The sequence below is a fragment of the Salvia splendens genome, chromosome 9 (assembly GCF_004379255.2).
Source record: "Salvia splendens isolate huo1 chromosome 9, SspV2, whole genome shotgun sequence".
NCBI classification, from domain to species: domain Eukaryota; kingdom Viridiplantae; phylum Streptophyta; class Magnoliopsida; order Lamiales; family Lamiaceae; genus Salvia; species Salvia splendens.
The window spans coordinates 22,986,918-23,007,040 of record NC_056040.1 but is presented as its reverse complement, the minus strand read 5'-3'; the positions used below and the strand labels follow the sequence as shown (position 1 = coordinate 23,007,040).

The following is a 20,123-nucleotide window of genomic DNA, read 5'->3' as shown; positions in this document are numbered from 1 at the left end:
ACAGGATCACTTAATCATAAATTTATCAAGGAGTTTAGCATATTTCAAAGTTTCGATGTGTTTTATTAATTGTAAACAACGAGCTGAAAATTATGTTAATCACCGCTTTTTCCGCAACAACTTTAATAAACATGAGGTGATTATAAATTTATAATTAGGATTGTTAATAGGGTTAGCTCATCGGATTTCTGGTCGATTCTCTTTAGGCAGTGAGTTAATTGAATGTGGACTAATTAGGTTGTGATTTTATATGATCGTAATATTCAACTCTAATCCTAAATGTTTGGTTTCGGGGCTGGCCAGTGGACTAATCAGACTGCTACCGATAAAATTAACATATGATTAATCTATTATAATGAAAATTAGTTATATTTATAGGATTTAAAACATTTAATTATGACAATTTTTAGATATATGTTTAACTCAAATGTAACTAAATCCTAATTTAAAATTTTATAAATAAATAAATATTAAACATATTCTCATAACTTTAAAACATATTTTAGAAATAGAATATTAATTAATATGAATTTTATAATTAATTAATTATTATATTAATAAAATCTAACATAAATATATATTAAATATAAAATTGGAATTTTTTTATTAGTTATTTATATTATAAAATAATTAATGAAATATCGAATTATGTGTTAAACATGAAGAAATAATACACAGAAGTTATATTTAGGCCCACCCATCAGATTTCAGATATGGTCCTCTTGGATGCATGTTAATCGGGTACGGATTAATCGAGTTTTAATTTTATCGAATTGAAAATTTTCAACTCTAACCCTCGAAATTTAACAAAATTCGGGTCGGCCCACGAGTTGTGGACTGCAATAAAATCCCTAATTATAATAAGATTTTTTTGATAAATTTATTTACCCAATGACACTGCTAATTGCTTTTTTTATGTGGTCTCCTTCTTTAATAAGTAATTGTGTTACACATGAATACTAGTAGTATAGTCTGTATATAAGTGGTTAATATTGAGGCAATTAAAATTATTTCCAAAAACGCAATAATTTAGAAGAAATAAAAAAGTAAAGGTTGGTAGAAGAGGTAAGTCGTATATTATTGATTCCACCCAATTCCAGCTAGGTTGGTTCGGTGACACTACAGTAGCCACAATAAAAATAACATACCTAATTTAATTATATTTGTGGCCTCAAATATTACTAATACACTGATATTTTGTGAGGCAGTGATTTCAAAGGGGCCACTCTATTAATTTGTTTTTTTTTGGCGTATATAGTCTACCTCCCAAAAAAGCTTCGAGAATCTCCATGTTCTTGGAATTCTTCAATCCCTAGGCTAATGGGGACAGAATCGATGAATGGAAGGAAAATATTCACAACATAATAATTTCATTGATAATAGTATGCGTAAATAATACTCCCTCTGTCCCAAACTACTTGTACTTATTTTCTTTCTGGGCGTCCCAAGTTATTTGCACTCTTTCCATTTTTAGTAAAAATTATCACCTACAACCGCAATTGTTGACTTTGCTATACACTCATTCCTTAATCTCCGTGCCGAAAAGAAAATGTGCGAGTAGTCCGGGACGGAGAGAGTACTTCTTCAAAAACTCTAAAGCAGTTATGATTTAATTCTTTGTATGGATATTCATAGAATAATAAGTCACGGCTAATCACCTCCTATTAAATAATCTTACCATTTAATCATAGATCTTACTTTATACTACTACTATTTTATCTAGTATATTAAAACTAGTCTACTGAACTTTTTGTCAAATACACTACAAAAAATATGCAAATTTGTATTATTTCTGAAATTTCTATTTTTAAAAGATTTACTACTAGTATAATATGATAAAACACATATTTTAAGTAATTTACAAATTCATTTTACATTACGTCCCCATGTCTCCCGTGTGGGGACATGGAGGCGAAAAAAGGAAAGAGAGGGATGGGGTTTCTCTCGCTTTTGACATAGTGGGCCCCCAGTGGGAGGCTCGCACGACGGGCTATTAGCTCAGTGGATTTATGGATGGAATCAAATATGCAGTATTTACAGACAAAAGTATTCGGTTATTGGGGAAAAATCTGAAACATCTTAGTAGCCAGAGGAAAAGAAAGCAAAAGCGATTCCCGTAGTAGCGGCGAGCGAAACGGGAGCAGCCTAAACCGTGAAAACGGGGTTGTGGGAGAGCAATACAAGTGTCGTGCTGCTAGGCGAAGCAGTCTGAATGTTGCACCCTAGATGGCGAAAGTATTGGATGTTGGAGGGAATTAGAAAGTGAATATAATTCTTGTTCAACCTCAATTAGTTTGAAGCCTTTTGGAAATGACCCAAAAACAAATCTGTGCAGACTTGACCCAAAGCGGATAATATCAGAGTCCAATCCGAACAAGTCGTATCAAAACCTAGGTTGCAGGTCGGGCCCAGTATGACCAAAAGGACAATCCGAACAAGTGGTATCAGAGCCCAAGTTGCATAGGTGGGCCCAGAATGACTCAAGTTCGAGTTAGACTCGTAATGTCTCAATGTGTCGATTGTGTCTGTCTGTTCCCGATGTGATCTCGGTTTGACAATAAACCTATAACTACATGAAAATGATTTTGTTTTCGACCATTGCATCAACTTTAAGTAAAGTACATACTCCGTTTGATATCGCTTAGCATAATGGGATATATACAAAGTAGTGGAGTAATAATAATACATAAAAAGAAAGATAAAGAGAACCGCTAATAAATAAAATTAAATAAAAAAGGTTTAAAAAATGAATAATTTATGAAGGTGGGAAATTGACCAACTTCCAACTGAAAACCACCTACCAACCAACCTTCCCACAATCCCCCTCTCTCTCTCTCTAGAATCCTAGTGCTGGCAAGCCATTGCATTCAGTTGAAGTCCCAATTGCAAGAAATTCATAATTCCAGCACCTAGAAAACCCTAAATCGCAATCAACTCAATCAAAATCACGCGCACATATCAACAACTGCACTTTATCTTTTTATTGTGCATTTATTCTATACAGAATTCTCCGTCACGTTTGTGCGGTGCCTTGTTCGCTATTCTGTCCCTTACGCACCAACCAATCGCATTTTTCGGCTTTGCTCTAACTTATTTAGGGAAAAGGGCTGTTTGCAAGGTTTTTCTGAATTCTTCGTTTCCGATTTCAGAAACCTGCAGGTTTCCCCTTTTTTTGATTCTAGGTATTGGTTTCTTTTCCATGAACTATTTGTTTTTTCTGTTTTACACATGGATGCAAACAATTTTTGTTTGTTGCTCGAATTTTGAAAATTATATCTTCTGATGGAGATAACACATGTTTTTCGGTGAAAAGGGAACGGGAATTGAGGTTCATTTGACCTTGATTGTTGTTTTTCGCGCTTGAGATGACTGGAGAAGGATTGGATATAGGAGTAAGAGATTTTGATTTGAAGAGGGAGGTTTTAGAGATTCATTAGAGAATTTAGAGTACTCTTTGGATGAATGTTCAGGGTGATCAGCATGATTATCTCAAATGAGAGTTAAAATTGCAAAAGTTATCTACTTTTTTAAGGTTGAAGAGGTGACATTTGTTAAGGTTGGGCCCATTTGGAGTTATAAGCTTTGCCATTTCCGGAATAGATTCAGAACTGTTGCAGAGTTTTGTTGCTTTGTTTGATTGGTAGTTTATGGAATTGGCACATGCATATTACCTGCCCACATTTTTTCATCTTGCTAATTCATGGAGGATAACAGCAGTTGAATATGGCATTATCAAGTTGCAATTTGATATTTCCTTCATTCCAACAGGGTCACTATCTGATAAGTAGTGGTACATGTTATCATGTGAAATTTATGTAAATTAAGCAGCAGAGAGTACTTCATTTCAACCTAATGTAAAGTTATTACGGATAAACTTAGGACTGGTTGTGGGATGAAAAGAAGCAAGGGTAGTTGACAAATTTTCTGCTCCACTTTCTTCGTATTCCTAGGCTCCTTATAACTATAAACTTCTGAGTCTGTAAAGCAGAAGTTCTGGAGTCCCATTACTAAGAGCTTTTCAAACATTTTTACTCTACATATGTTCACATAAGTCTCTGGTCTCATGATCTTTACAAATGCTTTAACTATTTTACTTTCTTGATTATTTGTAAGTTCTTCTTGAAGTAAACTAAACATAGAATATTGGTCCTGATATGACTACTCACTAATTTTCCTTCAAATCAGGGTATCTTAGATTTTTGGCTATAACAATGCGTTTATGATTCTCCATGCATCGCTAATGAATTGTTGCCAGCTTCTATCTATTTATATTTAATGCATCAGTAATAGACTTTTGCCAGCTTATAGGCCTTGAATTATTCTGAAAGCAAGCTATTTCTTCTTGTTATTCCAGTTACTGCTGCAATCACTTGCACACCAATGTCAAGTTTGGAGGAGCCTCTTGGTCTTGACAAGCTCCCAGCTTTGAGCAACATTGACCAAGTTTATAGGTTCTCATCCGGTGCATGCAGACCTGTCCCAGAAGATATGGGAATGGGAAACTGCTGGATTGAAGGGAGGAGTTGCAGCTCATCTAATAGCTGCAAGTAGGTGAAATTTCATCTGGGAATGGTTTTCTGCTTCTATGTGTGCCTTTCTTCATTGTTATTGGCCTTGTTTGTTTATCACTTTTCTTTCAGAATAAGAAATCACAAGATCAAGTGAATTGTGGTGATAACCGCTTTTAAGACGTGACTTTAACGTGCACACCAATTTGTCTGCTTTTATTTTCAGTGAAGATTTTGGAGAGTACGAACAAGAGCATGTTACATGGAGAAGACATAAAAGAAACTTGTTTCAGAGGACTTCAAGTCTAGGTAGAGGTTCGGTGGTCTGTAGAAACATGAGTGAAAATGACACCGGGGAATCAAAATACAAGGTAATCAATTCAGCTAAAAGTTTTTCCAAGTCCTCAAAGTAATTATTAGTTTTGACTTTTGAGCTCTGGATATTACATTAATTAGAGAAAACATAATTGCAGATATCATGTAAAATATGATCCTCATAAAATCTTCTATCGAACAGTTTTTTTGGAACAGCTTTTGTGATCTTCTTTCCTGTGTATATCACCATGTCTGCATTGGGTTAACCGTTAACAAGGATTGTTGTTTTGCTCTTTCGATAAAGATTTTCTTGACTCTCCCCCAAGGAGCATTTTGTGAAGTCCTTGTCAGTTTATAATGTAGCATCATATTTATGTGGATTTACTATGATATCCTTTAAGCAACAAATTTTTGGCTACTGTAGTTTTTCAAGTGTGTGCCGAAACATGTGAAGATAGTCGAAGTTGGCCCCAGGGACGGGCTACAAAATGAGAAAACAGTTGTCCCAACATCTGTCAAAATCAAATTGATCCGCAAATTGGTTGCGTCTGGATTGGCTGTTGTTGAGGCTACAAGTTTTGTTTCACCCAAGTGGGTACCTCAGGTACTAATTTGTTTTGAAGCCATTCTCTCCTGTTTGTTCTCATTATCTCACATTTGTGGCCTTGAATACTACAGCATCTATGAGCTGGCATAGAGTAAAGTTTTTTGTTCTTTCATCTGTTTAATTCCCTATATTTGCTTAACTAGCTGGCAGATGCAAAGGATGTGATGGAAGCAATTCAGAATTTGGAAGGAGTTAGATTGCCTGTTCTGACTCCCAATATTAAGGTGGGTATTAGTTGCAATCAAAATTTTTCCTGCCATTTCTTTATGACGGAATGAGAATTAACATTTCATAACAATTTCATAGGGCTTTGAAGCTGCTGTTGCAGCAGGTGCAAAAGAAGTCGCTGTATTTGCATCAGCTTCTGAGTCATTCTCAAAATCAAATATTAATTGCAGTATTGAAGAGAGCTTGCTTCGCTATCGTGCTGTAACTTCTGCTGCCAAAAAACTTTCGATTCCTGTGCGCGGGTATGATATGTTCGACCACCCCCCACCTTCAGAACTCAATTCTTCTTCTTAGAACTTAAATAGGAGAAAAGTTCAAATTTCAAATTTTCTGAGGAGTCACGAGATAACTTGTGATTCAAGTTTTTTGCATGGACTTGATATCAACAACTGCTCGGACAAATTAACTGACGCTACACACATGATGCAATATTTATTCAACCTTTGAAAACTGTGGAACATCATGAAAGCTCTGTTAAATGATAAATTGTTTTTCAGAAATCTTGGTAAACACTTGTTGGAGAAGACAAACATTCTTCACAATCTTAATTTGAGTTTGGTTGACAATATTTATGTAAACCTTCAACAGGTATGTGTCTTGTGTTGTTGGCTGCCCAGTAGAAGGAAATATATCACCATCAAAAGTTGCATATGTAGCGAAGGAACTTCATAATATGGGCTGTTTTGAGATATCTCTTGGAGATACAGTTGGAGTTGCTACACCAGGTAACGGAGTTTCTTCTAGTTGTTGTTTCTTTTTTTTTTTGGTGAATTTAGATACATAATCTTTCTTCCTCATGATGCAACTTGTAGTTGCTACATTTGCTGGAACAGCCAAATAAACAAACATGTAGTACATGTTTGTTGGATCTTGTTAACATCTAAGGTTTTTTTGTGAATAAGTTAGGCAAATAAACTCCCCTGAGTAGATGTTGAGGGGTTTCATTGTTGCACTTATCCCCTTTTATGTCAGTGAGCTATTGCTTTAATTATGCGAATATACCTCCACGTGTCTGTGTATGTAATGCATGAATATGTAAGTATGCCTGTATACACTAATACAGTGATACATATATATCCGTGTGTGTCTATTTATATAAAAATTTATAAATGTTCTTATGTGTTCCGTATGTGTGTGTGCACACTTCAGAAAATAGAGTTAATATTACATTTAGTTAAAAGAAAATTTCCCCGAGTCTGGGTGTTTCAATGTTTACTATCATACGTCATAAAATAAAAAATGTTTACCATTCTTGTAAACTTGGACTCATTTAGCTTGTGATTTTGTTCTGGACAATAAAGGTCATAAGAAAATTGCTTGACATTCTTGAATGTCTCTCTGTAATTTTAGTCTCCCTGATTTCTTGTTCTCTTGGAGACATCTAAAGGTTATTTTGGCATAGGTACTGTACTTCCTATGCTGGAGGCTGTGATGGCTGTTGTGCCTGTCGAGAAGCTTGCTGTCCATTTCCATGACACATATGGACAGTCTCTACCTAATATTCTGTTATCCCTCCAAGTGAGTAACTTCTCTCTAATCTTGTATGGTGCAATCTCGGTCTAGTTCATTGCCTACCACCATAACTGCACCGCACTTCCTCTTTGAAATCTACTAGAACTGAATATTGAGTTCTAGTAGATTTCAAAGTGAGCGAGAGTGCAGAGGCAAAAAAATATCCTCTGCAGTCTCCAAGATAGAAAATGTTGGATGAATGAGTTATACGAGGTTGTTGACGGATTAGTCCTTGATAGATGGGAATCAGCACAGTGGATTCATCTGTTTCGGGTCTGGGAGGATGCCCCTATGCCAAGGGAGCTTCGGGAAATGTTGCGACTGAGGATGTGGTGTACATGCTTAATGGTCTTGGTGTGAAGACCAATGTTGACATGGGGAAGCTCTTGTCAGCAGGCGAGTATATCAGCCTGTTTTTAGGGCGTCCATTGGGCTCCAAGACAGCGATTGCAATCAGCCGCAGAGATTCGAGAGAGTGCTGCTGATCATTCATATATTTAGTAGGGTATACAATGTATACTACCATCATTTATAAGACGAGGGAAGGAATCCAATTGTTGAGACACTTCTCATAGTAGTATTCAAGGTTTTGAAAAGTGATGAATGGACATGTAATCTCATAAATGCACTGTTATCATTAATATTATCTAGAGGCTCAAAATTACTCTGGTTTGGTGGAATGTTATGCAATTTTGTGTCACTTTACTGCGAAATACTCCCTTCATCCCATAAAAGATGTTTAACTTTCCTTTTTAGGTTGTCCTACTAAAGATGTCACTTTTTTATTTTTAGAAAAAATTTTCTCTCACAATAATATAAATATTATATTTTCTCTTTCCACTAACACACAAAATAAAACCTCCTAAAATCTCGTGTCGTCCCATAAGTGTGACATCTTTGTGGGATGAAGGGAGTATATTGCTAAGCAATATCGAAACTGCCCTGACCCTTTTGAAGAAAAAAAGAAATAAGATTGCGATTGGTATGGGATTGACCCATTGTTTAGTAGTATCATAAAAATATTTATATGCATAATTATTCTCAAATTAATAACTTGAATTCTGTAACTAAAGTAGATATTTAAAATTTTACTTGGGAGTAATATATAGTAATTGTTAATATATAGTAATTGTAAAACTAAATACACACCGTGCGCACACGCAGAGAATAAACACGAGACATACAATATAAACAAAGAATTTGATACTCCCTCCATCCTAAATAAGATGACCCCTTTCTTGGGCGGCACATGATTTTATGCAACTTTATTTTGTTTATTAAGTGGAGAGAGTTAAGTAAAAGATAGAGAATAAAGTAGAGATAAAAAGATATTTTCAATTTTAGTAATGAGTATGGGTGTGCATTCGGGTTTCGGTTCGGTTTTTTGCCCAAATCGAACCGAAACCGAAAAACCGAATTTAGGCTAAAATCAAAACCGAAAACCGAAAAACCGAAATCCGAAAAACCCAAAACTGAACTAAAAAAACCGAACTAAAACCGAAAAACCGAGAACCAAACTGCAATCATACAATTTTACACAACATTTATCAAAGAAATCATCAATTTTACACAACATCTATATAACTGAATAATGAAATCATAGCATTTTACATTGCAGTGAACATACAATTCCTAATTTCCTATCAAACAACAATCATACAATTTTGCATTACAATGAACATTCAATTTCATCAAATACAGAAACATAAATACATACAAAAAAATTATATCAGATAGCGCTTATCTTTTTCTCGAGGCGTGTCGTGGATGGGTGTGTAAGGCTGGAGACGATGGCGTGAATCTAGAGCTGAAGGCGTGGAGGAGCGACGGAGTGGGTGGAAGGGTGGAGGAGCGACGGGCTGGAGCTATCGTGGGTCTTCCGAAGGCGACGACGACCGGCGTGGATGGTTGGATGCTGGAGGGCGGGTGGACAGTACAGTGGTGACTGCTTGGAGTGGAGGTGGAGAGATTAGGTTTAGAGAATAGAGGAGGCACAAGCGGTTGAGTGAAAGTAGGGTTAGTTTTTAGGATTTTATATTCAGTTACAATTAAATAATAGTAATATATATATATATATATATATAAAATATAAATAAATAAATAAATTCGGTTATTCGATTATTCTGTCTTTTAATGTACTCCCTCCGTCCCGCACTACTCGCACGTATTTCCTTTTTGGGCGTCCCAAGTTACTTGCACTCTTTCCATTTTTAGTAAAAATTTTCACCTACAGCCGTCATTTTTGACTTTCCTATATACTCATTCCTTAATCTCCGTGCCGAAAAGGAAATGAGCGAGTAGCTCGGGACGGAGGGAGTATTAGTTTTATAATAAGACGTGAGTAAAAATAAGTCAGTGGAATGAATGTCTACTACTAAAAATGGTAAAAAGTGAAATCTGACAAATTTTATAGGACTGGACGTAAATGAAAAATGTGACAAAATTTCCCGGAGAGAGAGTATAATTAGCCCTCAAAATTAGCGTGGAAAATAAAGAGGGGAGGAGCAGTGCAACCGGGAATCTCATACAAATTGAGAATTGCTTCTGCGAAAATTCGAATTCCGATGGACGAGAATGAATTCCGGCAGCTCCTCGAGCTCTTCCCAATCGTCCGATCTACCGATTATTGCGTATCTCTCTCTCTCTCTCTCTCTCTCTCTCACACACACACACACACACACACACTTGTAGCTGAATATATTTTGATTGTGATCTGTTAGAAGATAGAATGAGTAGAGCCTTCTCTTGAATTCCTTTACACTACTGTGCTTCCTTTTTTTTCTTTTGTTTATTTTCCTAAATTGGACTTTTTTTCTACTTTTCTTATGCCTCATTGTTGAAGCTTTTATCATGTGTTTCTCTGTTTATTTTGGGTGAGCTCGAAGTTCATTTAGTGCGTAGATAGTTATTTATAAGACGGCATTCCATTTTAGTGTTTGGTTCCTGGATATCAGTTTAATTCAGTCTGTTGTTATGCGTAGCCGCAAATTGATATGAGCTTTTCTAAACATTTCCAATGATTAAATTAAAAGGTTCCATGAACTGTAGATATCCAGTTTAATTTTAGGAACATTGTGCATTTTATGGGCTGCAAGGGTAATGTGCAAGTGCACCTTCTATATTCCTTTTCAATATTTTGGACCTGTGGATGCTTAGCGAAGTTATGTTTTCAGGCTGCTTCGGAATTTTCAAGCCAATTATCTGGACCTGCTCCGAGTCAGGAGGTACTGCATAGGTTTTTTGGCACGGTGCTGTTACGCTTGCTTCATCACTGTTTTCTAACATCTGGATATTTTCTCAGTTGAAGGAACGGCAAGATGGATGTAGTACTGAGGATAATAATGGTGAGGCATTCCGACTTATTGGTAGAGAAACTCTTGTTGGTTTTATAGTTCTCAAACTATCACTCTCATACATCCTATGGTAGCCAATGTTGAATATGTGGGATCTGATAGTTTCATAGTAATAACACAAATGTCTGACCCTTCAACTTTAAACTAATTCTGGATTTAAATATTAGAGATTAAATACCATATAACACTCTAATGCACAAATCTGGTAGCTAATTTGGTTAGGAACTTTATTAATTAAGAAGTAGAGTATTAAACTAATGGTGAAGGACATCTATAATCAATGAATATGTTCAAAAATGAAAAAAAAATTAGCCAAGTACTAATCCTTCTCTACCTCTCGATGTAATATTTATATTAGAGGAAAAGATATATAAAAGCATGTGAATGGTTGTCCTTTATCAGTCCTTTTTAGGGGTTTCTCAGTCTTTTCAATATAGAGAAGGGATAGATGGAAACCAGATATTCTGTATCATAGGTATGTATATCTAATTCCTATACATATTTTGAAGCTGCAATCACGTGACTGAGATTGTCTTATTGTCTATCTCCATTCCTAAAGCCCTTAAAGCATAAACTTGACTCACTATATAAAGTGTTGTTTCGGTCACCTTAACCTGACTTCAATCTTTGTGGTCTTTCAGTTACAAAGATCCTATCCTGTTCTAGCACTGTCTTTATGACTAACTTTACTCTAAGAGATTAAATACTGGAACTCTCTTGATTGAGCTAGCATTAAAGTTTTGTGGGAGAGCTGATCCGTTGAGTAGGTACTAGCTCACTGATCTTGATTGATGCTAATTGGACAACATTGTGGTTCATTGGGGAATTATCTCCTTAAATTCATCCATTCCATACCATGTCAGATCTTGCCTATCTGCGTGGAATGTGGATTGGGATAAAACAAATAGTATCAATTTTAGCCCTATCCCTATAAAACAATTCAGTGTGGAAAACTGTATAAATAATGCCATTGGCAGATGTTGACTTAGAGTGTTTCTGTTAAAGAATAGTGACTGATCAATCATCTTTGTGTTGATTTGCAACCACAGAAGCATTTTGGGGAAAACTAAAGGCGGCTGCTGAGAAGAAGGTATATGTTGTGTTTTCACTGTCTTGTGAATGATGCCAATAGTTTTGTGTTCTTTTTAAGTACTTTTTTGACTAGTTTTGGGTCTAGTTACTTTTTTTCTGGAAAACCTCTTGGCAGCTTAATAGTGTATTTGTTTAATAAAAGTGTGCTTCATGTATCTATATAAGCATTGGAAAATTTTGAAGTCGTCTTGCCTGCCATTTTTATCTTCTAAGAGATGAAGATTAATCATATTCTAACAAAGGTTCGAAAGAACAGATTATATATATTTGCAATGTCCATTTCTTAGGTGGGTGCAGCTGATGCAGAAAGATTTTGCAAGGCATTTCAACAAGTTTATAAGAAACTAGTAAGTAAAGTAAAAATTGATTCTTCACTTTTGCTACCTTGAATCCAAGTGTGTGGATTATTAACAGTTGTTCACCCAAAATTCTTTCATTCTACAACAGGTTTATGAAGAATTAACAACAGATGCTGCTAAGACAATAATGAATTCAAGGACTTCCTGAGGAACAAGAGAAGAAGTATAAGCAAATTGATGCTTCATACTATCGTTATGTCAGCATGCAGTAGTACACATAATTCTGCCATAGGCTTTAGACTTTGGATCCAAACTGATGATTGAGGAAATTGTGCTGCTTTTGTGACATCAATTGCCATTTCTATCTTTGTTCATTGATCGCATATTTATTGTATTATTATTAATATTAGTATTATATATATTGCCATGGATGTTCTGAATTTTTAATCTATATGGTTTTGTTTATGTATTATATATATGCATTTGGTCCATTAAGATAATAGCTTTGGCCTTTTATCTTCTGTTGGCAAAATCGGGAGACGTTTATGGTACAATAATGACTGAAAAAATGAAAAGTAGAAACCGAATTGGAAATAAATATATGGGTGCAAATGTGAAAAAATGTTTAAGCTTTGTTCATATTTAAGACTGGTATGTATATTAAGTTGTGAGCATCATGTAAACAAAAAACAAAGGAATGCAAAATCACATATATGGAGCATGTTTAAATCCTTAGATCAACTGCTTATCCCACCCTCTAAAGCGTCTACAAATGATGCCCTTACTATAAACCAACAAGAAGAAACAAAGGCAAATGCAAAAACATGAGTATTAAAAAACGATAGTGCTAACAAAAATAAATCTGACAATCCAAAAAAAGATGAAACACTGGAAATCACAGGCTCCCTTTCTTGCTTGAGACGCAGTCACCAACGGTCAAGAACACATGTTCACCCAACACCAAAGTCACCGGGGGCAGATCTTCAATGCAACCAACCTTCACCTTGCCCTTTCCATGTTGAAATTCTGTCTTCAAATTATGATGATCCCTCGCCAACAAGTATGCCTGCAATCCCTGTGCGAATTTGGTGCTTCCACCATACAATGCAGCAATGGCATCCGAGTTGAATACAAGCGCTGGCCTTGCTAGAATGATCGTGAAGGAGAGGTTTGATATCCCATGGTAACTCTCTTCAGCAAGGACCACATCATGGGGAGGAAGCAAAGAATGTGGCAGCAATGGCGACCCAAGCACGCCTGTGATGTATGCATCCTGCGACTCTACAATTTCTCGAGACGCTGTTTCATCCTTATCCAATGACTTGAAGAAGACCTCTACCATGTCAGTGGGTTCAAGTGCAGCTTTCTTCCGCAGTTTCTGGATCCGGTTCACAATCTCACGAGCAACTCCGGCTTCATACAAAGACTCATCACTGCGCAAGTCCAATACCACCAAGACATCACCATCTCCTTTAGCATCCATATCTTCAGCCTTTACATTAGCAGGAGGCTTGAACTCTCTAGTTATCTTGATATCACTGAGCTTCAAAACATGTGTTTTTATAGTGATCTCTCCCGCTCTTTCAAAAGCCAAGATATCTTCTGTTGACATTGCCTTCACTGCCTTTGCGATCTCACCCATAGATTTTCCAAGCCTTTTCCCCAGCACACTGAAATCAGGCTCTGCACGCAGCGTGGCATACTTAAGAGTGTCGTTGCATGGTACCAAAGACTTCACATTTAGCTCCTCAAGCACATATTCCCTCAGCTTTTTATCAATATCATCCAAGAAGTCTGCGTCAGGGTGAACTATCACCATCTCCTTTAGTGGCGTCTTGAGAGGCTTGTTATGGTGCTCGCGGATGATACGTGCAAGCTCAATGATTTTCATCATTCGGTTCACACTCTCTTCAATCCGTTCTCCTCTCTTTCCTTCTACTTCAGGGAAACTGCAAAAGTGAATGCTTTCTTCAGATGCACCGGTTGCTTTCCTCAGATTCTTATAAAGAACCTCAGTGAAGAATGGTGTGAATGGCGCCATGGATTTACATGCTGTGAGAAGAACATAATAAAGAGTCGAAAGGGCAACTCTGCAATCTTCTTCCCCAGTACGACCTTTCAGCCTCTTCCGATTGAATCGAACATATATATTTGTCAAGTTGTTCAAAAACTCCACAAGATAAGGAACCACCGTGTAGAGTTTATAAAGATCCATTTCTTGCCTTACAAAATGGACTAAACTCTGCGTAGCAGAATTAATCCATTGGTCAAGGACATTCGAGGAATTATGAAGGATGGACTGATCAACAGGTGTGAATGGTGCGAGTCCCTCCACTTCAAGTCTTTTAGCATTTTGCACAAGGAACCTATAAGCATTATACCATGGTAGGAAGACATCTTTTACCACACCATACACCCCCTCCTTCTTAAAACGCAACGGTTCAGCACGAACAACTGGAGAGTTTATAATGTAGAGTCGTAATGCATCAGCTCCGTAGTCATTTATCACTTCAGATGGTGGAGGATAATTTTTTAATCTCTTACTCATCTTCTTCCCATCCTCAGCCAGCACAAGCCCATTACAAATAAGGTTTTTGAAAGCGTGTCTTCCAAAAAGTGCAGTGGAGAGAACCATGAGAGTATAAAACCATCCACGAGTTTGATCCAGACCCTCGGCTACAAAATCTCCCGGAAAATTGTTCTCAAATAGTTCCACATTCTCAAATGGATAGTGGATATGAGCGTAAGGCATTGATCCACTCTCAAACCAACAATCAAAGACATCCTCCACCCGGCGAAGAACACCAAATTTTGAACCGCGGCTTGAAGGGATAGTAATATGATCAATTTTATGACGATGCAAGTCGGTCACCTTCTCACCAGAAAGTGTTTCCAGCTTTTCAATGGAATCCATGACGACAATCTCTTCACCATCTTCACTGATCCACAAAGGAAGAGGCGTGCCCCAAAACCTACTTCGGCTGACTGCCCAATCTCTAGCATTCTCAAGCCAGTTGTGGAAACGTTTTTCTTTAACAAAGTTAGGCACCCATCTAGTCTTCTCGTTATTCTCCAGCAACTGGTCCTTAATCTTTTCCACTGCCACAAACCAGCTGGGCACTGCTCTGTAGATGAGGGGAGTATCAGATCTCCAACAATAGGGATAGTTGTGAGTAAAGCTTCCAGTTTTTACAAGCCTGCCCTTCTCCTTCACAGCCTGAATGATGTCTTTATCTGCATCCTTCACATACCGGCCGTGAAATTCAACAACTCTTTCAGTGAAACGTCCATCATCGTCCACTGCTACGACCAGGTTTTCCCCCTTGGTGATTATGCCATTTCCAAGACAGACTCGGTAATCATCTTCACCAAATGCAGGAGCGCAGTGAACAATTCCAGTACCGCTATCATCAGTGACATAATTATCTGCCACTACCTTAAACGCCACATCAGAGTAGTCACTGAAGTAATTGAATAAAGGGACATACTTCTTTCCAACGAGAGAAGCACCGCTAAACTTATCCAATATTTCATATGTTTCAACATTCTTAGCTTTGCCACCAGACGCCTTGGGCTTTGAATTCGAATTCTCAGCAGCAACATCGGGCACACTCTTCTTCCCTTTTTCAACAGGAAGCTCCGATAATCTAGATTCAGCAACCACGTAGACTTTGCCATTAAACTTGTTCCGGACCTTAACATAAGTAAAACCAGCATTGACGCAGAGTGCAAGATTACTAGGCAGTGTCCATGGCGTCGTTGTCCACGCAACAAATGAGGCAGCATCAGCGTCATCCACCACAGGAAAAGCCACCATTATCTCGGGGTCAGGAACCTCCTTATAATTGGAATTGGCTTCAAAATTTGATAGCGGAGTTTTACAGCCAGTACTGTAAGGCATGACCTGCACAATAACATCCGAAAAATTTATCCAAAAACAGCAACATAATAAGAATCAAATGTCTAAGTAGAGTAGTTCCTCAATCCAAAATAGAGAAGTACAATAAGATCAATATAGAACTCAATATAGAAGGTGTTAATACATTACCTTGAATCCTCTGTAAACAAGGTCCTTCTTAAACAACTGCGCAAATCCCCACCATACACTCTCCATGAATTTCAAATCCATAGTTTTATAATCATTCCTAAAATCAATCCACCTCCCCATTCTGACCACAGTCTTCTCCCACTCGCCGACATACCTCTGCACAATCCCCCGGCACTCTTCGTTGTAATTCCCAATCCCCATCTTGAGAATATCTTCTCTGCTCTTAATCCCCAATTTCTGATCAATCTCATGCTCCACCGGCAACCCGTGGCAATCCCAGCCGAATCTCCGGGTGACGTGATGCCCCGTCATGGACTGGTAGCGAGTGACGATGTCCTTGATTGTTCCGGCGAGAATGTGGCCGTAGTGGGGGAGGCCGGTGGCGAAGGGAGGGCCGTCGTAGAAGACATACTCGGGAAATGATTTGGTGCGGTCGAGCTGGGTTTGGAAGGCGTCGATATCGTCCCACCATGAGAGGATCTTCTCTTCCTCGGAGGGGAACGAGAAGTCCTTTCCTTCACAGACGTCCTCCATTATGGATGATCGCCGCCGCCGTGATTGGGCGTTGCTCTTAGGGTTAGGGTTTTGGACTGAGGAGAGAATAATACATTACTTTAGTTGGATGATAAATTAAAACAAAACAGTAAAGTTGACCATATTTTACCATTCATACGTAGGGCTCGTTTGTTATCCATGTTAGGCATAGATACTCCACCCTATTTACCCTAACTTCTCTGTTTGGTTTCCATGTTAGCTATCTCATAGACCCGGTCCTTACATCTCATAACCCGACTCCATCGTGGATATGACGAGCCAAAACAGAGATAACTCTGTCTCCACTCCACCATGCGATAGGGAGGAGTAATTGTGTTTGAAGATTTCAAATTTCACCCAATTTACTTCAATACCCCGTTCTATGATTTCACATCCATACTTTACTCCACATTCTACCACCAATTGCTATTCACGGCGGCGTTTCGTGCGGTGTCTTGAGTGAAAACGGCTAGTCGTCGTTGTTGGATTGAATCGCTTGTGTTCAATTGAGTCATTTGGGGGCAGTGGGTTTGGTATTCAAACCGCAGTTTCGTATTTAGGTAGATTGCAGTCCAACAGTCTAAGCCATAGCTTGCGCCGACGATCAATGTCCGACAACGACGCAACTAAGCAGGTAAGTTCCGCATTTATCAGATGTCGTACAGAACTTCGTAATAGAATATAGAGCCGTAATGGCCTATAGGATTTGTGGCTCAACTTATGTTGTATGATTTTTGTTTACAGCTCCTTTGACTTCAATGTAGCTGTTGTGTATGACGAAATAGAAGTCTTATTATTTTGTGGTAACTGTTAATTGACATTGGAGTTCATTGTAGATCCATTGTCCTTCTCAATTGTTTGTACGAACTGTCCAAATGTGTGTTGTTCTTAGTGATATGGGGTTATAGTTGGCTTCTTGTTGCAGAACATATCTTATACTTTGCGGCTTTGTCAAATATGTCAACGCAATTGATATATGCATTGACAATAAGTTTGTTTTAATGATTCAGCTGCGAGGTAAATGTTCGATGTTATTATGTAGTGCTGTTTTAAGCAATTTGACTAAGCTGTGCTTATACTTGGGAAATGTAGGTGGCTAGAAATGAACCAATCGAGCTATTGATCTTACTTGAGGAAATACTAAGAAATCATCGGACAAACATGCTTCTCGTCACAATGATTATCAACCTGGGCAGTTCCACCGCACGGAAAAGGAAACGGGGGGGAAGATTCACCCCAGAGGTAATGATTGAAGCCATTCCGGCTCATGTAAAGCAGCTGGATAGGCTTGTCCGGCTTTCTAACCGTTCCTGCGTAGACAATTTGCGGATGGATAGAAACACGTTTGGTAGATTGTGTCGCATCTTACGTGACCGTGCTGGATTAGTAGATCAAAAATTTGTCACCGTTGAGGAACAAGTTGCTATGTTTTTGTCCATTTTAGCTCACCACAAAAAGACTCGGGTTGTAGGACACGATTTCATGCGTTCATCTGAAACAGTGTCTAAATACACACATATGGTGCTCCGTGGGGTACTTACTTTGCATGATATTTTTTTGGTGAAGCCGGAACCTGTTGGTGATGACTGTGTGGATTCCAGATGGAAGTGGTTTAAGGAATGTGTTGTTCTTGTCCGGTATATTATAATTTATACCCACTGAACTTTGGTATGATGTCTCAACCATATACACTGTATGTAGGGCTGTCTTGGAGCTCTAGACGGAACATACATACACGTACGCGTGCCGATTGGTGACGCACCTCGTTATCGTAATAGAAAAGGACAGATATCCACAAATACACTTTCTGTATGCGATCGCCAACTTAGGTTCGTGTATGTTCTGCCAGGATGGGAGGGTTCAGCTGGTGATTCGCGCATATTACGTGATGCCATTATCCGGCCGCTCGGACTTAAAGTACCCAAAGGTAAAAAATAGTGCTATTAGCCGGCTGGCTGTGTACTCACCTTCTCACATTTGTTCTACGTTGCAGATTGCTATTACTTATGCGATAATGCATATGCAAACAGCGAGGGCTTCATCACTCCGTACAAAGTTGTTCGCTACCATTTGAAGGAATGGGGTCATGGCAGCCAGGCACCGCAAACAAGAGAGGAATTGTTCAATCTGAGGCATTCTAAAGCTCGGAATGTTATTGAGCGTTCATTTGCAGTACTTAAGATGCGTTGGGGAATACTTCGCAGTCCAAGCTTCTATCCTATTGAGGTCCAAACGGGTTTGATCATCGCCTGATTCTTGCTCCATAACTTTATACGCACTCATATGGAGATGGATCCGTATGACGAATTGGTAGGAGAACACGAAGAAGAGGGGTATGGAAGTGATCACGATGATACTGTCGTGCCCACTATAACTACGGTCGCGCCAACACCATTGTGGACGAAGAAGAGGGACGACCTTGCTACTGCAATGTGGGCTAATGGAACAAATATTTGATTGCTGCGGCTGCGATTATTATATTTACACATCACTTTGTATACTTAGCATTGAACTATGTAATAACATACCTATGATAGCTGCAACCCAAAACAAAGATAACTCGTTTACCTATCAAATGGCTGCGAATTCGCTCAACATTCATCAAACACTACGCGCATGATTAATTGGCAACAAAGCAATTGACAGCACCCTAAACTAAACCCATTGCCGAAATGGAAACATCTGTGATTTCTCAGCGGCGACGAATTCGTCATTGTACAATCGCACACCCGACAGACTTACCTGATATTTACGCGTGGGTTGAACTTCAGACGAACCCTATGGCTCCACAATTCGCTCCGTCGAATTCACAAATTAGGGGATATATGAAATTTGGGGGGGCGGACTCTAGGGTTCACGAAGGATTTGAGTTCACCGCCAAAAAATGAGAATGAGGGTACTTTAGGTAATAAGGAATTTAACCGAGGATAAATTCGGGTATCAGATTTTGTATCTATACTTTCGATGCGGCTTACCAAACGGATTATTGAAAGGGTGTTGATTTGGGTCTGTACAACCAAACACACAGCAAAGATTACTATCCCAAACGCCAAACCTGCTATTGGAGGTTACTATCTCCTAACGTATGTTGGGCCAACATGGACACCAAACAGACCCGTATAGTACTCATTTTGGGTGTTTGGAGTAAAGTAAAACCGACTTCATTTATCTATGGAAATACCAAAATATGATGAGATAGAATTGTGAAAATTACAAAAAACTACAAATGTAAAACAAAGAAAAGAAAAGTGATTTATGGAGATTTATTATTTTATATTGAGTACTTGAGTCATTGTGATAGCCGTTTCTCTAGGGATTTGTACAATGATCTTGTGATAAAATGCAAATTTATAGTAGTATATTGTATAAACTCTAAACTATGATTTGGATCGTTAAAAAATGTCAATAGATAATAAAATAATAGCAATAAAAAAAGTTAACACAGTGTCAGTACAATATCAACACAGTTCCAACTGTTACATTGTGTTGAACTGTTGACATTTTCTAACCGTTCAGATCATAGTTTAGAGTTTATACAATATTTAGAATTTGTATTTGATCACATCCCTTCATCCTTGATCTATATATATTGATTATACCGGATCTTGTAAAGTCAACTCAAAAACT

At 38.0% G+C, this 20,123-nt stretch overlaps 3 protein-coding genes across 4 annotated transcripts; 2 read left to right on the top strand and 1 right to left on the bottom strand.

Moving 5' to 3' along the window:
• The first annotated feature begins 2,786 nt into the window (after positions 1–2,786).
• LOC121748020 (hydroxymethylglutaryl-CoA lyase, mitochondrial-like) lies at positions 2,787–7,883 on the top strand. Of its 2 annotated transcripts, none has more exons than XM_042142227.1 (9): positions 2,787–3,182; positions 4,355–4,547; positions 4,735–4,879; positions 5,248–5,427; positions 5,574–5,654; positions 5,737–5,900; positions 6,247–6,383; positions 7,061–7,176; positions 7,410–7,883. In XM_042142227.1, exons 2-9 carry the CDS (start codon positions 4,381–4,383, stop codon positions 7,653–7,655), a joined length of 1,236 nt encoding a protein of 411 aa, XP_041998161.1. In that variant the 5' UTR covers positions 2,787–3,182; positions 4,355–4,380; the 3' UTR covers positions 7,656–7,883. The 2 variants fall into 2 exon arrangements, with proteins under 2 accessions (XP_041998161.1, XP_041998163.1); XM_042142229.1 differs by lacking the exon at positions 2,787–3,182 and adding an exon at positions 3,379–3,556.
• Positions 7,884–9,648: 1,765 nt separating this feature from the next.
• Positions 9,649–12,361, top strand: LOC121748021. The gene is made up of 6 exons (XM_042142230.1): positions 9,649–9,800; positions 10,344–10,394; positions 10,472–10,514; positions 11,573–11,613; positions 11,903–11,962; positions 12,063–12,361. Exons 1-6 carry the CDS (start codon positions 9,735–9,737, stop codon positions 12,120–12,122), a joined length of 321 nt encoding a protein of 106 aa, XP_041998164.1. The 5' UTR covers positions 9,649–9,734; the 3' UTR covers positions 12,123–12,361.
• A 232-nt stretch (positions 12,362–12,593) lies between these two features.
• Positions 12,594–16,576, bottom strand: LOC121747949 (isoleucine--tRNA ligase, cytoplasmic-like). Its single transcript, XM_042142122.1, has 2 exons — positions 15,963–16,576; positions 12,594–15,818 (listed from the first exon to the last, which is right to left on the bottom strand). Exons 1-2 carry the CDS (start codon positions 16,494–16,496, stop codon positions 12,810–12,812), a joined length of 3,543 nt encoding a protein of 1,180 aa, XP_041998056.1. The 5' UTR covers positions 16,497–16,576; the 3' UTR covers positions 12,594–12,809.
• Positions 16,577–20,123: the final 3,547 nt, after the last annotated feature.

What these genes read in the sequence shown, in the direction of transcription:
- LOC121748020 (XM_042142227.1), top strand. Translation starts at nt 4,381, where the DNA reads ATGTCAAGTTTGGAGGAGCCTCTTGGTCTTGACAAGCTCCCAGCTTTG. An exon ending in AGCTCATCTAATAGCTGCAA is followed by an intron (nt 4,548 to 4,734) that starts GTAGGTGAAATT and finishes TTTTATTTTCAG; the next exon opens with TGAAGATTTTGGAGAGTACG. An exon ending in AGTTGGAGTTGCTACACCAG is followed by an intron (nt 6,384 to 7,060) that starts GTAACGGAGTTT and finishes ATTTTGGCATAG; the next exon opens with GTACTGTACTTCCTATGCTG.
- LOC121748021 (XM_042142230.1), top strand. Translation starts at nt 9,735, where the DNA reads ATGGACGAGAATGAATTCCGGCAGCTCCTCGAGCTCTTCCCAATCGTC. An exon ending in TCCGATCTACCGATTATTGC is followed by an intron (nt 9,801 to 10,343) that starts GTATCTCTCTCT and finishes TTATGTTTTCAG; the next exon opens with GCTGCTTCGGAATTTTCAAG. An exon ending in GACCTGCTCCGAGTCAGGAG is followed by an intron (nt 10,395 to 10,471) that starts GTACTGCATAGG and finishes ATATTTTCTCAG; the next exon opens with TTGAAGGAACGGCAAGATGG.
- LOC121747949 (XM_042142122.1), bottom strand. Translation starts at nt 16,496, where the DNA reads ATGGAGGACGTCTGTGAAGGAAAGGACTTCTCGTTCCCCTCCGAGGAA. An exon ending in TTGTTTACAGAGGATTCAAG is followed by an intron (nt 15,819 to 15,962) that starts GTAATGTATTAA and finishes GTTATTGTGCAG; the next exon opens with GTCATGCCTTACAGTACTGG.